The sequence below is a fragment of the Falco naumanni genome, chromosome 3 (assembly GCF_017639655.2).
Source record: "Falco naumanni isolate bFalNau1 chromosome 3, bFalNau1.pat, whole genome shotgun sequence".
NCBI lineage: Eukaryota > Metazoa > Chordata > Aves > Falconiformes > Falconidae > Falco > Falco naumanni.
Window position 1 is genome coordinate 35,452,616 of NC_054056.1, and position 18,049 is coordinate 35,470,664.

At 42.3% G+C, this 18,049-nt stretch overlaps 1 protein-coding gene across 7 annotated transcripts in view; it reads right to left on the bottom strand.

Moving 5' to 3' along the window:
• Nucleotides 1–18,049, bottom strand: part of TSNARE1 (t-SNARE domain containing 1) — a 506,791-nt gene that overhangs the window by 194,166 nt on the left and 294,576 nt on the right. For all 7 annotated transcript variants that reach the window (XM_040587253.1, XM_040587255.1, XM_040587249.1 and 4 more), the window contains one exon: nucleotides 1,333–1,405. In XM_040587253.1, the coding sequence (XP_040443187.1) occupies nucleotides 1,333–1,405 (73 nt within the window). The remainder of the gene's footprint in view (nucleotides 1–1,332; nucleotides 1,406–18,049) is intronic.

The window sequence follows — 18,049 nt, forward strand, 5'->3', positions numbered from 1 at the left end:
GCCTTAAGAAAAGGAGTTTCAAAAATCTGGAAGCTAGCTGATGTATGTTGTCAGGTCCCTTGAGGCATTAGCATCTGATATGCTTTTAGGAGATGAACCAGGCTCCACAGTTACCCATGTACAAAAATAAGCTTCCAAACAAGCATGCATTAAAGAAAAATATATTAAAAAAGAAAAAGTAATAGAAATAGTAAAAAGCTGGGTTTAGGTATCACTTTGATTTTCTTCTGCACCTGTGAACCTGAGTGGTGTTTCTCAGTGGGATGCAGCCAGCTCATTTCTGTGTGAAAGAAGGCATCTTACGCTAATGGAAACTTGCAAAGGTATGAGCTTGGCAAAGAAATCCAGAGTGATTAATAAACAGCAGAGAAGAGTTTCTTCTTTTATGATCTACATATGGCTGTCTTAGGACTTGATCCAGCTCCCAGGAGCTCCAGTAAGAACTCCAGCTAAGTGCTGCAGGCTAGAAATACCTCCACAAATCTTGCTTCTCTGGAGTTTAGGTCCCTCAACATGGCTTTAGGACCATTAGCTCTCATATTTGGAAGTAGACAGTTGCTTCTGAAGCACTGCAGAGTTTTCTCATACATACACAAAATATGAGATGCAGAATAAAGTCTGATTGTTCTTAGCTGCATTCAGAAGACAGCAGTGACAAAGAGTCAGAGGGAATTTAAAAGGAGCTACTTACTGTGTTTTATCTCTCTGTTCACAAAAAGTGGTGGCTGTCAGTGATGGGCTGCTCTTAAAAATTCCATTAGGGCCTACTCCAATCTCTTTTATGAAGTTTTCTCTACCATGTTTATAGCCACCAGTAGCTGGAGAGCAAGAGGAGGTCAACTAATGGCCAGAAGCTTAAGACTATGCATGTGAGCACATCACAGTGTTAGGCTACGGTAAATTTAATCATATGCACCATGCAATTTAAGAGAAGCAAGCTGCTTAATTTTCTCCACCACCATCAATAATCATAACAATAATTGCTACTAATATTGTTTTTTAATTACAGTTCCAGGTAGAAAGGAAGAATTTAATTCCTTTCCAGTTAATGTTATATATCCTCCATCTTCCTTTTTACAGTGAAAAGGGAATGGATTATCTCCCTGTGAATTCTATTTTATACTAAATTCACCAGCTCAGTGTCCTTAATATCAGAACCTTATTGCACAGATCAACTTGTCAAATCAAAACATCACTGGATGTACAAAATGCCCCAAACACAGGAAAAACAATTACATCATCAACAAACAGCTGCTCATGAGGGACCACACAAAACCACATTGGAATGGTGCAGGAGGGTAATAAAGCCCATTCTTTAAAAGTGGTACCTACCTATTGTGTCTCCTTGCTCATGCACCATGGAGGCCAGGTCTTTAATGATCTGGTTCACATCCAACATGTCACTCTGAAATGACAGAGAGTCTAACGTTAATGATGAATGGGAAATATGCAAGCATAAAAGGGATGTTCTACGTTCAAGCTTCGCGAGGGAAAAAAACAAAATCAGAAAACTCCATCTACAGAAGTAAAAGAAAAAAAGTATAACACTCCCACAGCAAATCAGAAATCCCCTTAAAGCCATGGTTTGCTGGATCTAAGTCAGCCAGTTGACTCAAGCTTTCTGTAAGAAACAGGTAGAATGATCAGCTGCTTTCAGAACTGTGGAAAACTAAGAGAGGAAACAACAACAACAACAAACCCTACAGCAGCAAACCCTTTTCTTTTTGAAAAAAAGTTATTGTTCACGCAGGCCATTCATCCCAGAGTATGGATTCTTACATAGAAAAAGACCATCTTTCAGCATAGCAGCCATCTGATAAAATACTGTTTGTAAATTGATGGAGATATGATCAAAACCTCACTGAATTAAAAATCTCCCTATTGGTAAAGCAGTAAGGAAAGACCTATTTGATGAACGGAATCATTTACATGTTTTCAATTGTAAAAAAAAAAAACACAACCCAGAAACCTATAACCCCCCCCCCCAAAAAAAAACCAACTAGATTCAGCACTGAAACACAGCAAATTGCCAGTTTGTTTGTTTCCCTCGTTTCTGAACACTTACTATATAAAAGCAAATGCGAGCATATGTTGACTTCATATGATACTGTCTCTTATAAAAAGAATCTAGCAATAATAGACATAATAATATAGACACTGATAAATGCACTACCAGTAAGGCAACTTTAGCAGAGCAGAAAAAAAGAGACACTCACACAGGGTGTGTTTTGTTAAGCTGTACAAACCACAGAATCACAGAAACATCAAGGTTGGCAGGAACCTCTGGAAATCATTTAGTCCAACACCCCTTCTCAGAGCAGTCATTTAAAGCAGGTGGCTCAGGGCCATGTCCATTTGTTTTTTTCTGTCTCCAAGGACAGAGATTCCACAAACTGTGTGGCCAACAGTATGCCCACATATCCCTGGTACTGGGGAACGCAGCACTGGATGCTTTCTAAAGTGCTGAAAACATTTCTGAGGAATATGCTTCTCCTGAGGCTAATTGTGTGGTGATTAATTTATCTGCTTGGGTCTTGTTGCAACTTTAGCCCATCATACCAAAGGTCCAGTTTCTTCCACCCCACTTTTAAAGAACTCATCTTCCCTGCTGGCACATTTAGAAAATGGTACAGAATGATTCCACATCCTCCTACTGAAGTTTGTTATGAGAACAGAACTGGTGTAACATTAAATCATATAACACAATAGAATTGCAATAATTTGCAATGGAGGCTGGGATTTCTATTGTGAATTTTACAATGTACCAAATTGTTGAATATCTGAAGAACTGGGAGAAACAAAACGCTTAAAGAGCTGCGAGAAATCATACCCCCCCCCCCCCCAAACCAAACCCCCCAACCAAAGACTGGGTAATGCATCACAAAATGCACTTCATTCATTCACTTGTCAAGCATAATGAAGCTTTAATTATGTATGGTATTATTCATAACTTGTAAATACTGCAGAATTTTTTGTAAAAGCAATGAAGTGTAAGTTACTTGAGATTGCACTTGAGCACTGTGGTAGTAAATCATTGCCAGGAAATAAGGAGAAATTAATTGTGACTTTTTTTTTTTTTTTTTTTTTTTTCAGGGGGGAAGTTTTGTGAGGTTTTTGTAAAAATCTTTGAAAAGACAAAGCTAAAGTTTAGCAAAATATGAAGAATTGAGAATTCAGTTTAATGTGTTGTTCTGCTCTCATTTAACTGCTTAGTAAGAGATGATAACAGAAAAATTAAACAAATAATACTAAAAAAAGCCCAAAATGCTCATTTGTCTCTCTTGGCTAAATTACCACAGACATCAGTCTTTGGTTTTTGTTACTTGCTACATAAACAAAACTCTTTCTACCCTTCAGCCAGTCTGGTGCATTTTGTTCTGCTTCTTTTACAGCAGTTTTAAGTAAATGTAGCTTAACTCATGTTTTTGCACATATATTTGGTTAGATAGAGGTTATTGTGATATATTGAATTATACACACACACACTCCTCCCAAGTATTTCCATTGGAATAAAATAAGCAGGCAGTTCAGTCTAAGAAAGATCAGATGATATATTGACTCCTCATAGGCTCCTCCTCATCTAATTCAACAACAAGGGGTTGGGCTGTCTGCCTCCTGAGATGCCCAGGTACTGTAAGAAGGGAAGAATGAGAAGGGAAATGCAATGCCGTATATGAATAGTGCTGTTTCAGATTTACCGTTTATATTCAGGTACTTGGGATGAAACAGCGATCTGCTGCTGCAGAGTACAGACCCTTTTCATAACATTGCAACAACGCTTAAAATTATTGTTTAGAAAATATGCATTACTTAAAGCCAGCCCCTGAGTTGTTAGGAAGGAAAAAAAAATGTGACTACTGTATTTAAGGAAAAACAAACGGGCAAGTTGTAAAGCGTCGAGCACAAAGCAATCTGACCTGAAGCAAGGAATCTGTTGAATAATTTAGCCTGGCAATGTAAAGTTTCAAAGGCCCTGATATATATAAGCAAAACAAAAGAAAATATGGAAGAAAGAAAAATAGCCTGAAATAAAGACCTTCCATAATGGACTATACCTAGGAGCTATGTTCCTGTTCCTTCTCGCCAGGTTAGCTCTATCATTAAGCACTTCTGAACTTGCCAGGCATCAGAATTTGTTAGCAAAATCAGATTGCCTTTGGTTTCCCACATTTTCACTTACTACGTGGAATTCACAGTGAAATACAGCTCCTCATAAATCTCTTTGATTCCACAGAAACCAGGAGTACAACAGCCAGCCACCACTGTCTCCTTGCCAGCTAACTAGGCTGAGGTTTCTTGGGTTTTAATCAACACCAGTCTTTCCTGTCTGGCAACAATTCACTCACTACATTCTGTAGCAAGAGGGAGACAGATTTGTTTCATCTAAATCCTCTTTTGATTTTTTTTAAAAATTTAATTTTTATACACCCCCCCCCCCCCCCCCCAAGAAATCCATTGTTCAGATTAGTAAACAGGATTTCACATCATCCTTGCTGGAGCTAAAAGAGTTAAACTAGTCAACACTAAAATCAGAGATGGCAAAATGAAATGGCAGTAGCTAAAGACGACCAAAAAAGCAGAGAAGTGCCAATAAAAGGCAGATGAGAAACCCAAAGAAATGAAAGTGTTTGGGAGACTAAAGATCTGGAAGATTAACTCCCACTTCTGAAAGTTGGTTTGGAAACTTCTTAAGAGAAAGTACTAGGTTCAAAGGGCACGACTATTTGAGTCATTTAACCTGACCTGGTAAGTGAATGATGTCATTGCAAAGTACTGAGATTTGGGGAAAAAATATCTGAAATTTCAAACTCTGGCATAGAAATGGTTGGAAATATGATTTTGCAGATAAACTAGATATTTCCATTTTGCATTTTTTGCTTTAATAAGACTACAATTGCAACATTTTGAAAATTAATCCTGGGGCAAGTTGGGTTGTAAAACCCAGACATTGTTACTCAGATGGGACAACCTAATCATAAATCCTAGTAGCCCACTTCCCCATGGAATGAGCATTACTGAGGTATTTGCCAAGACAGTAAGTAAGTAAACCTCCACTCGCTTCCACTCTCATACTAAGTGGGGTGAAGATATATCCACACTGAAAACTTCTCCTTCATTGACCTTAATGACATCCTAAGGACAGTTCCATCTTCCAGCCATGAGAATGGTGTTAAATAAACCAGAGAGGGGAAACACGCTCTCCTCAAAAGGACACAGAACAAGCACATGCTGTCAATAATTCCTCTCTCACATTTAGCCAGATCCCAGCAACCTTTATCAAGGGAAGAGTCACGATTATTTCTAAGAATGTTTGCCTTAGGTTTGTATAAAAAACAGAATCAGAACTATCACTGGTCTATCCTGTTTAGCACATGCTTTTGTGTGTACTCAAAAACAAACCATCTTAAACGACTACAAATTACCATTTAAGTTAATTGCTGACTCAATATTCAGGAGATGCTGAATTCTACAAGTGAGGTTTCATTCTGGCCCACCATCTACTCTGCAACAAGGAGCCAAGAGAGCTATAAAATAAACCTGAACGAGGTTCTGAAAGATGCAATATAACTTCCATGTGTGTAGTTCTGCATATGGAAGCACTCCAAACCAAAATAAAGCAAAACAAAACTCAAGTTCTTGTTACCTTTGGGGAAAAAATAAAAACCAGAAAGGAAGTAAAACTCCTTTGCAGTGTCTGGTATGTTTTACCAAAAAGATGCTGAGATGCTTCTTGTGTATTGTCCCATCAGCAGCACACTTGGGTCATCTCCTGCCCTGTGGTCCACCATGTGTGAACCACAGATATAGAGCACACAAAAAGACTAATCAAAGCACGGTGTTCGTCTATCCCCACTCTCTTCTGTGAGATAGGGGAAGGAAGGAACAGAAAGGGAAAAATAATATAAAAAGTGAGTAAGCGTTGCTGATGCTAGATGGCCAAAAACTAAATCTTGCAGCAACAGCCTTTCAACAAATATTTTTCTCTTGTCTATGGCTGGGGAGAAAAAATGACATTCTATAAATCAAACTGATTCAGCCTAAGCAACAACAGACCAGCAGAAAATTGTTTTGAGGGCAGAAGCTATCCAGAACAGCAATTACAGACTGAGTTAGCTCTCCTCTGGGACTGAACAACAGCCAGTGTGGGGAGTTTCTCTCTCACTCTTGCTCGCTTGTGTGTGCTTCCTCTCTATTTTGCTGTCGTGGCGCTCTGTGTCATCTCAGGGAGTGTAGCACTCCAATGCATAATTAAAATAGTTGTGCCAAGCTTCATCACACTAATCCAGCATGTACCTGGGGACAGCAGGCTCAAGAAATACAAGAAGAATGTTCCTGTCCACCAAAAGCCAAATGGAGAGGCTGTGGAAGGAGAGGTGCCTCAAGCTTACCAGACAGAGGTGAGACCATTGCAGAGGGCACCTCAACAGGGATGAATAGAGAGATCCTGGAACCAGCCAGCTAGTGATACTGTTCATTGTGCCTGTGGTGGATTGACCCTGGCTGGACACCAGGTGCCCACCAAAGCTGCTCCATCACTCCCCTCCTCAGCTGGACGGGGGAAAGAAAATGCAACAAAAAGCTCCTGGGTCAACATAAGGACAGGGAGATCCCTCAGCAGTTACTGTCACAGGTAAAACAGACTCAACTTGGGGAAATTTGTTTAATTTATTACCAATAAAATCAGACTAGGACAATGACAAATAAAACCAAATCTTAAAGCACCTTCCCCCCACCCCTCCCTTCTTCCTGGGCTTGACTTCACTCCTGAATTCTCTACCACCTCCTTGCTGGTGGCACTAAGGGGCAGGGAATGGGGGCTGATGTCAGTTCATCACATGTTGTCTCTGTGGCTCCTGCCTCCTCACGCTCTTCCCCTGCTCCAGCGTAGGGTCCCTCCCACTGGAGACAGTCCTCCATGAAAGTCCTTCCCACGGGCTGCAGTTCTTTGGTAACTGCTCCAGCGTGGGTCCCTTGCACAGGGTGCTGTCCTTCAGGAACAGACTGCCCCACCATGGGTCTCCTGCGGGGTCCATAAGCCCTGCCAGCAAACCTGCTCCAGCCTGGGCTCCTTTCTCCATGGGTCCACAGGTCCTTCAAGGAGCCTGCTCCAGCGTGGGCTGCCCATGGGGTCACAGCCTCCTTTGGGCACCCTCCTGCTCTGGCATGGTGCCCTCCCTGGGCTGCAGGTGGAGATCTGCTCCCTCGTGGGCTCCACGGGCTGGGGGGCACAGCCTGCCTCGCCGTGGGCTTCACCATGTGGCGTGATCTCTGCTCTGGCATCTGGAGCACCTCCTCCCCTCTGTCTCCACTGACCTTGGTGTCTGCAGGGCTGTTTCTCACTCCTCCCTTCCAGCTGCCATTGTGCAGCAGTCTCCCCTCCTTCTTAAATATGTTATCCAAGAGGCACTACCATCATCACAGATGGGCTTGGCCTTGGCCAGCAGTGGGTCCACCTTGGAGCCAGCTGGCATGGGCTCTGTCAGACATGGGGGAAGCTTCCAGCATCTTTTCACAGAAGCCACCCCTGTGGCCCTCCCCAGTTACCAAAATGTTGCCACGCAAACCAAATACACAGGAGAAATGACCCAATGACATGTTCAACCTGCCACACCATCTTCAGTGAAAATTTCTGTGTAGTGAAAGATGAAACGTTGTTGGGGGGGAAGATCAAAGTGTTTGGCATATTTGAAGAAGAGGCAGAAACAACGTCTACTGCAGGACTGGCAAGAGTGGAAAAAATGGAAATGTATTTACTGCAGCTCACTTGACTTTGGCCACTCTAATGGACACCTCAAAAATGAGTTGCAGATGTGGTTACTACTTATTTTAACCCATTTAACTATTTCTTTACTTGAAGAAATTGGAACTAAGGCCTCCGACTCACCTTCTCTACCACCCCCAGTGTGTATTTTTCCACCAGCAGCAGTCTGAGCGTGAGTGGGTATGGCAGGCAGCTCCCTTAGAAAACTCTCTCCTCTTAGCTGTCAAACTGCATTTGAAGACATCTTGACCACATATGTTGATGACAGGCATCATTATCTCTGATAGTATCTAAAATGGCTGAGAGGCACGTGGGGGAAACAGCACATTACTGTGCGCTCTGTTAATATCTTTTAGCCACCTTTTGCACTACGCTCTTTCTCTGGAGCTTCACAACCATACATCTGGATTAGATTGCAAACAGGCATTGCTGTCACTATCTCCCATGTACTCTATATCCCTCAGTGTTTGCCTTTATAGAGATTGAAGACTGTTTAAGGCAGATATTTTCTTTTGCAGGAACTTTATCAGTTCCAAGTTTGTGCTGAAGGTCAGAACTGGACTGTACTCTAAAGGAAATATAATAATACAAATGACAGAAAGAGATACTTTGCCCTTTTAAAACCCTTTAGATCTGGAAATTGGAGATGTGTTACTGGAGGAGACCAGCAACAGTTCTGTTTTTAAGTAGGTATCCTCACTTTATATTTGGGAAAATGTGACGTACAACAAAGTGTCAAAGATTGTGTAAAAAGTTCTTGTCACTAACAATGATTTTGAACTTTAAATAAATTTACATCCAAGATTTCATTTAAATTCAGCAGTTTGTAAAGGTAGTGACTTCACATATGCATGTACATGTGAGTATTTATACAGGCACGTATACATATGTATTCTTGTGTACCACAAACACAACCACCTGTATAAATAGTACCTGTATATATAGCTACACTAACAATTTTAAGATCTACCTTACGCCCAACATACACCAGGTGTTAAATGAGCTTTTGAGGCTTAGCAGATTGCAGAGATACAAACACAGCCTATTCCTGTCTACAGTAGCACAAAACAGAACTTAAATCTCAGGCTTTTTTTTCTTGGCTAAACACTCTGGTGCAAGCTAAGCATGAGCACCGATATGTTCTGATTGCCGGCAAGCAAAAAAATAATATATTTTAAAAATAATAATAATAATTGGTTTGCTTTGCCTAGTTTTGGGAAAAAAAAAAAAAAAAAAAGCTTCAATGATTCCATTTTGCCTTCAGGTTAATGCTGCGATGGTTTGATATCAGGCAGAGCAAGGGCAAGAATGACTGTCATCAGAAAACTTAAAGGCAATGCTTGTAAGCGAAACAATTATGCAACAAAGTTAAGGTGTAGAACAAATGGAGAATTTGAAAAAAAACAATGAAACAAACAAAAAAAAAAAATAACATGAAGGAGGAGAGCATGTGCATTTACATATTCCGTAGTGCACTGTGCTCCCTTCATCCCCACCATTCTCCTCCTCCCCAGACACTCATAAAGACCCTGATAGCGAGTTGCCCACAAATAAGGGAAGTTGAAGGGAGGTCCATAAACCAAGTAAATGAAGAGGGAAGTGATGTCATTACTTTTCCAAGTCTGAGGGAGAACATCACCTCTGCCCTCCAAAAGGGGCATGCCACAACTTTATTTCCTTTACTTGGTGCCTAATGTTATGGCACTTTGCCAACACAGTTGATGCCAGCCTCTGGGATGTTATAATGCAGGGGTCCCCAAACCATGGCCCGAGAGCTGGATACGGCCCCCCAGGGTCCTCAATCTGCCCCCCTGTATTTACAGAACCACCCCCACCCCCCCCACCCCACCCCCCGCCGGGGTTGGGGGGGGGAAACCAAGCAGCCGCAGATGGCTGCCTGCCACTTCATCCGCACACCGGCCCCCTGCTTAAAAAGTTTGAGGACCCCTATTATAATGCATATTTAGAAGCAATAACATGCAAGATGCATTATACTGGTCACACTTAATACTTATTCTTTACACTTCTTAGGTTATGCATTTATTTTGTCAATGTTACAGAAGGAATTATCTGCACCTACGCTACAAATCCAACCTTTTGCTCTCCTACAACCAAGTTTCTAGCTACTCTACCAGTAAAGAAAGATCAATATCCTCGTGTTTCCAACAAGCCCTTGGGATGTATATGAAATGGATTTGAAGGCTAGAAATATTGTTTCTGTTTTCTGCGATTCTAGAAAGGTTTTTTGTGGGATTTTTGGCCAACTCAGCTGCCCCAGCTTCCTGGAGTTGAATTAAGGAGTCCATTCTGAGATAAATTCAGTTAACGTTTGTGGGATAATCAAATGGCACAACAATAAATGCATGGAAGACCCATAAAGAATAAATATAAATAGAGACATTTAAATGCCTGACATTGTGGCCTTCATATTCTAGAAATAAAAATGCTTAGTGAAGAAGAAAGCTTCTTGCAATAGAGAATATCCATTAGTATTTAGAATACAGGTTGCAGCCTGGGGTTTGTGAAATTTGCTGGCTTGATACCCTAAGAGCAAAAATAAAATACAACACAAAATGTAAAAATAAAAGCCACGCCAACCACAGAAGAAATGTCCACTCACAATTATTCCCATCCTCTTCTGAGAAAAGGCTTTTATGAGCAACAGGTCACTCGGTTCTTTCTTCAAGAGTTGGACAATAAACACACCGGATAGATGCAACTGCCACGGACTGGTTCATGATGTGGGCACCTGTCTGCCAGGACCTATTAATCTATTTCATATATTTGTTTTGTATCAGCTTCCAAACCACTTAATAAACCACGAGTGTTTTCAGTAACAAACTGCCAAAAGTAAGTTATATGAGTTCTTACAGCAACCGATGAAAAACAGTTGGTTTTTTTTAATATTTACATATATATAGGTGTATATATATACACACACACACACATGGTGTATTTGTTTGGGACACTTAGACTCTGTAAAAAACAGAATAAGGGTGCATTTCATATTTACAGCTAGACTTTTTTGTAGCTGTTCAGAAGAAGGTCTCCTGAGTACTAAGTCACCAAAGACATGGAAATCCATTGGCAACCTCCAAACTCAGTATCTTACACACTGACTTTAGCATCCTCTGCTTTCTGGCCCAGGCTCAATGTATAAACTAATACAAGCAGTGAGGGAAGAAGCTGTAATCTATCACACTGACTGATACCAGCCCCAGGAAAGGTAGTTTATTGCAGGTGGTATGTTATCTTCAAAAATAGAAACTGTGCAAAGATTATGACAAAAACTCCAACAATTTTACACTTTGTTTGCAGCACTATTAATTCTTCACTCTGGATTTATTTCCATGAGGGTTGTGCAACCAGAAAAATACAATGCAGGAATTCATTTCCTTTTCAGGAGTGTTCTGGGAAACGAAGTAATTAAAGCAATCTTAAGCTGTGATGTATTATCAATTGCCACTCAATTATTTTACTTAAATAAAATACTGATTCCAGAGTCTGATCTGTAGCTATCAAATGAGTGATTAATTTAGGCGCGCTATTTATTCTTGAGATTAAAAAAAGTATATAACTTTAACTGAAGGGGGAAAGACAAAGGGACACGGAAGAGGAGAAAACTGGGAATATATAGCATCTTTCCACCACTCTCTTGTTACGTTGCCAATTCTCAGTTTATAAATAAATGAAATTACTGTATCCGGAGGTAAATTAGCCCTCATTACATGTGGAATCCATGACTTTGGTGCAGAGGAGAATTTGTAATCTCTTAAAGAGGTCACTGAAGGTGGGAAGGTCTTGTCCACTGTCTTCAAGAGACTGAAGGGGCACAGCCAAGAGAAGGGGTATGGCTGTCAAGGTCTCCAGGGGCTGCAGATAGCACAATCTCCATGAGTACCTACATATCCTAGGTCTACACAATGTTCACAGACACCTCAACGGTACAAGCCGGGCAAGGAAAAGATACATGTCCCATGCAAGTGAAAAAAAAAAAAAAAAAAAAAAAAAAAAAAAGGCTCTGTCCTATATGTCCCTATGCATTTCAAAACCAAGTTATGTTCTATGTTCTTTGTAGACTATTGCAGATTTTGGCTCTGTGGACTGCTGACTATGCTATTGACGCTTACCTCGTATATTTTCAGACAATAATGCAGGTGACCTAAAAGGCACAAATGCTGAGTAAAGGTATCTAAGGGACAATTAATTACAACTACAGATAAAAGGCTTCTAAAAGAAAGTCTTCATGGCTAACACCTCCTGTAAAAATCAGACATGCTGGATCTGACTTGTCAGAACAATCCTCACATGGTTTTATTCTCCATTCTGTGTACGAGAGCACAGCTTTTTTAAAAGTATCCATTATATCCAAAATGATTAACCTCATTGTTCAAGGATTTTTTCTTAATGTTTAATTTATACCTATCTGTCCATAGTTACTACTTGGTAATTTGTTACTACCTTCAACCTTAATATTTTAAATCATTCTACCCTTTTTTCCATGCTATAACACATCAAATATTTCTACATAGTCATCATGGCTCAGCTAATCACTGCTGCACTTTCTGAGCCTGCAGTTGGTAAATTCCTGTAATCTCTCTTCATAAATTATACTTAATACTTCTCCCTCATTTCTTTCTTTCTGGAACACCTCCAAATTTCTAATAGAAAAAGCATGCCAAAAAGCTCTCATTTCTTACATGCCTTCCTATCAAAGATGCCAACGTCTAAGGCAGACACTAAAGACTGTATGACACTTTGCTTTACTTTCCAACTGTCTATATTTACCTGCCAGCTAAAATTTTCCAATTTCTGGTTAAAACGACACCATTGTCTCATGCTGAATCTTGGTCTTCCCCTGGCTCAGACATAAAAACAATTCTTTGGTAACACAGTCTGAATGATCTAGAAAAGTTGTTCTAGGTCGAATTTCACAATAGGCTTTGAGATTCTCATGGCAAGACTTTGGTTTGTGTCTGTATAAGGAGATAAGAAAGGTGCAAACCCTTAGGTCCCACAATTTCAGAGTCACCCAGAAGGAAAGTTTCTCTAGCTTTCTCAATAAGCACAAGAGGAAGGTAGGAACCTTCCAAAATTAGTTCACATCTTTGGTATTTAAACATAAGTGGGATGAATCTGAGACACTGCAAAGGGAGAGAGGCCTCTGAGTACTTTTTCCCAGAGTGAAAAAATGTGCTTCAGAACATGCAGTATGGCCACCCAGCCCTACAGACATCATAGCTGTGTTTGCACCCATGAGCGTAACTGTCCTGGGCTGGATACCATGAGCTTGATTATGATCCTGTGCCAAGCTAAAATTACATGCAACTGATTCCACAGTTTCTGACAACTTCCACACCTTCTGACTGAGGTATGCTTTAGTAGTCATAATACGTAGTGCTGTCCAAGACAACATTTACTTCCTATATCTCAATCAGTTCCTGAATATCTTTAATGACCTTCCTTAAGTAAGCTTTTCAGAGGGACCTGGAGAGGCTGGAGAAATGGACAGGCATCTCATGAAGTTCAACAAAGGCAAATGGCGAGTCCTGCACAAGGGGAGGAATCACCCTATGTACAGCTTGGGGACTGACTGGCTAGAATAAACTTTAGCAGAGCAGGGTAGCCCATCAGTTGCACACCAGCCAGCATTGTGGTAAAGAAGGCTAACAGCCTCCCCAGAGGCATTAAAGTGTAGCCAACAGGTCCAGCGAGGTAATCCCTCCCCTCTATTTGGCATTTGTGAGATTGCATCTGGAGTACCATCCAGTTTGGAGCTCCTGAGTACAACAAATACATCCATTTTATTGGATTGAGTCAGCCAGAGCATCATCATCATATTCAGGGGTGTGGAGCACATGACACATTTCAAGAAGACAAGAAAATCTGAGAAAATCTGAGTTTGCTCAGCCTGGAGAAAAGAAGAAAAGAAGGCTCAGGGGAGACTTTATTGCTGTATATAACACTGAACAGGGGGGTAGGGGGGTGGGGGGTGGGGGGGTGGCACAGGTGGAGCCAGTCTCCTCTCAGTGATGTACAGTGGAAGGACAGGCAGCCATGAGCACAACTTGGAACACAAGAAATCCCAACTAAACATAAGAAAAAAAATATTCCCACGAACGTCTCCAAATACATGCCAACGCCTTTCTCCTCTAAAATAGTGTGAGTTATTATTTCATACTAACTGGGGTCTTCTTTGCTTGAAGGTCTCATGATGCTGACCCTTTCTCAAAGCAGAAAGGAAAACACCCAGTCCAATCACATTGTTACCCATCCATATCTAGATCAGTTATCTCTAGTAACTAGTAACCTAGATCACAACCGAAGTCTCAGGAACCTAATTGCAATAACCTGGCCCGTTTTGCAGAACTGTCACCTGCAGACTATCAACAGGTGCACATAAAAGTACGCATCTTATCTACAAAGAAACTAAAAGCAAGGAGAGCCTTGAAGGCTTAGAACACTGCTAGTGTTCCATGCATCGAAGAAAGAAAATATTGGATCTCAATTGTGTGCAAAGTCTGCATCGTGACTCTTAAACCAGACACAGCCAGGAGCTGTGTGAAGCTCCTCAGAACAAACCGTGGGCCTTCATGAAAGGGCCAATCCCCAGGAAATGAATCACTCCAGAACATTAAAGGGGAAAAATAGATCTTTTTTTTTTTTTTTTTTTCTTTTTCTTTTTAAGAACTAAGAGAGCTCCCAAAGAAAGCAATACAGATTTAGGGAAAATAAATACGCATTTTATTTCCTAGACAAGCAAAGGGAAGAAGGTTTAAAGACTTGAATGATACTTCTCATTTATAATCTAGACAATAAAAGGAAAAAGTATATTTTATAAGCACAAGTGCAGGACCCCGCACTGAGCTTTGTCGAATGTCATGCGGTTGGCCTCAGCCTGTCCAGATCCCTCTGCAGAGCCTTCCTGCCCTCAAGTAGATGAACACACACACGCCCCACACCCCCCCATCCACTCCCCCTGCCCCCAGCATGGTGCTGTCTGCAAACTCACTGAGGTTGCACTCAATCTCTTCATCCACATCACTGATAAAGCTATTAAACATAACTGCTTCCAATACTGAGCCCTGGGGAAAACCATTTGTGACCAGCCACCAACTGTATTTAACTCCACTCCCCACCACTTTTTGAGCCTTGACATCTAGCCATTATTTTGCCCAGCACAGAACACAGCCTTCCAAGACCTGAGCAGCCAGTTTGTCCAGGAGAATGCTGTGGGAAACGGTATCAAAGGCTTTACTAAAGTCCAGGTAGACAACATCCACAGCCTTTCCCTCATCCACTAAGCAGGTCACCTTGACTGAACTGATTGAAAGTGGCATGATGAGCACTTCCACCAGCTCCCTCAGTACCCTCGGGTAGATCCCACCTGGCCCCGTAGACTTGTGTGTGTTTTTGTGCTGTATCAGGTCACTCATCACTTCCCCCTGGATTACGGGAGCTTCATTCTGTTCCCTGTCTCTGTCTTCCAGCTCAGCAGGCTGGGCAACCTGAGAAAAAACTGGTCTTACTACTAAAGACTGGTGCAAAGGCGGCATTAGGGACCATTCTCCTCACCCTTTGTCACTATGTTACCCCCCGCATCCAATCCAGGATGGAGATTCTCATTAGCTCTCCTTTTGTTGCTGATGTATTTATACAAACTTTTCTTACTGTCTTCTATGGCAGTAGCCGGAGTAAGTTCCAGCTGGGCTTTGGCACTACTCATGTTCTCCCCGCATAACCTCACAACATCCTTACAGCCCCCCTGAGCTGCCTCCCCTTCTTCCAACGGTCACAAACTCTCCTTTTTCCCCTGAGTTCCAGCCAAAGCTCTCTCTTCAGCCAGGCTGGTCTCCTTCCCTGCCCGCTCGCCCTCCCACACGTGGGGACAGCCTGCGCCTGCCCCTCTGACATCTCCTCCTTGAGGGACGCTCAGCCTTCCTGGAGCCCTTGGCCCTTCAGCGCTGCCTCCCAAGGGACTCTGTCAGCCAGGCTCCTAGACAGCCCAGCGCGTGCCCTGGAGAAGCCCAAGCCGGCAGTTCTGCTGACCCCACTCCTGACTTCTCCGGGAAATGGAAACTCCAGCGTTTTGTGGTCGCTGTGCCCAAGGTGGCCGCCAACCATCACATCACCCACCAGGCCGCCTCTGCTCACGAGCAACACCTCCACGGGCGCCTTCCCTGGCTGGCCCACTCACCCGCTGGGTCAGGGAGCTCTTACACACACTCCAGGGGTCTCCTAGACCCTTTCCTCTCCGCTGCACTGTACTTCCAGCAGACACCTGCTAAGTTCAAGTCCCCCACGACATCCAGGGCTAGCGATTGTGAGACTTCTTGTAGAGTATTTCATCTGCCTCTTCATCCTGGTTGGGTGGTCTGCAGCAGACTCCCACCAGGATACCTGCCTGGTTGGCCTTGTCCCTGACTCCTACCATAAACACTCGTCCCTATCATCACCATCTTTAAGCTCCAGACAGTCAAAACACTCCCTAACATACAGGGCTGCTGCGCCGCCTCTCCCTCCTTGCCCATCCCTTCAGAAGGGTTTACAGCCATCCCCTGCAGCGCGCCAGCTGAGCGAGTCATCCCACCATGTTTCCCTAACGGCAGCCACATCAGTTTTCCAGCTGCGCAATGACTTCCAGCTCCTCCGCTTTGTTGCCCGTGTGGGGTGCATTGGAGCTCTTACGTATGCAGATTACCAGTACAATATTAGATGGTGTCTAACATCCCAAGTCCAGAAATCTTATGTTCATCTCAGATCAGCACTTTGAATTACAATACTACCAGTAATTAAAATGACAGTTATGAACAACAAGCAGCTTGCTCTCTGACCAGAGAGCAATTCAAATAATTAATAATTCATTTTACTTCATCGGTTTTGCCTATGTGTCATTAGTACATGGGGGAGATGCTCTCACAGAAAAGAAGTCAAGCCCATTTATCTCTCTAAAGGAATGTGCTACTCCTTATAAGCAAGAGTTGGAGGATTTACACGTTGATGTCTGCTACACCTACATTTATGGTTCAGTAAATTGCCCTGGGCTCCCTTCAGAGTTAATGAAGAGCTAACCATGGGCTTGAGGAGTTTAGTTTAAGGCTTAGATATTTTCAGATAGTCTGGGACTAACATGAACTGTCCGAAATACTAAACTGATTTTTTTTTTTTTGAGAAATACGTGAAACAACATTAGTGTGGTTAACTCTGGAAATTTATGAGGAATTGGGTGAATTGCCAGAAGACCAGAAAAGAGATTGTACAGTCTGAACAGAGCAAAATCAAAAAGTCTGATAATTTACTGCCAGTCAACTTAATGCCAGCTATGTGCAGCCCCCAGTGGTATGGATGATGGGACAAATAATCAAATGTATGATTTGCGGTTGCACAAAACTCGGAAGGAGAATAAGAAGCAACAGCTATGCATTCGTCAAAAGCTACCTAGTATTCTTCTGGGGCAGGGTAATACACCCGAGGAAGGGGAAAAGCAGCAGACCAGAAATACACAAGTAGGGCAAACACAGTCTAGATGAAATAGCTGTAAAATTGGCTAAGAAATCATATTTAAAAAATAATTCTCCATCAGTTGTTCTCTCAGATAACAGAGTGGATGGATGCACTGAAAGGAGTTCAACCTTATGAAGTTCAATAAGGCCAAATCTAAGGTCCTGGGTTGGGACAATCCCTAGCATTGGAACAGGCTGAGGGATGGAATGAAAGCATTCTTTCAAAGAAGTACTTGGGAATACTTGGTGAGTGAAAAGTTTGACGTGAGCTGGAAATGTGTGCTTGCAGTGCAGAAATCTAATCCTATCCTGGGCTGTATAAAAAGAAGCATGACCAGCAGGTCAAGGAAGGTGATTCTTTCCCCCTGTTCCATTCTTGAGACTCCACCTGGAGTACTGTGTCCAGCTCTTGGGGTCTCCAGCATGAGAAAGGCATGGACCTGTTGGAGTGGGTCCAGAGGAGGGTCATGAAAGTGGTCAGATGAATGGAACACCGCTGCTATGGAGACAGGCTGAGAGAGCTGGGGTTGTTCATCCTGTGGAAGAAAAGGCTCTGGGAAGACCTAACTGCAGCCTTTCAATATATAAAGGGAGCTTATAAGAAAGACAGAGAGAGACTTCTGACCAAGGCCTGCAGTTATGGGACAAGGGGTAACAGTTTTAAACTAAAGGATAGCTTTAGATTCAACATAAGGAAGAAACTTTTTATTATTAAGGTAGTGAGGCACTGGACCAGGTTTCCCAGAGAAGTTGTGGATGCTCCACCACTGGAAGCGTGCAAGGT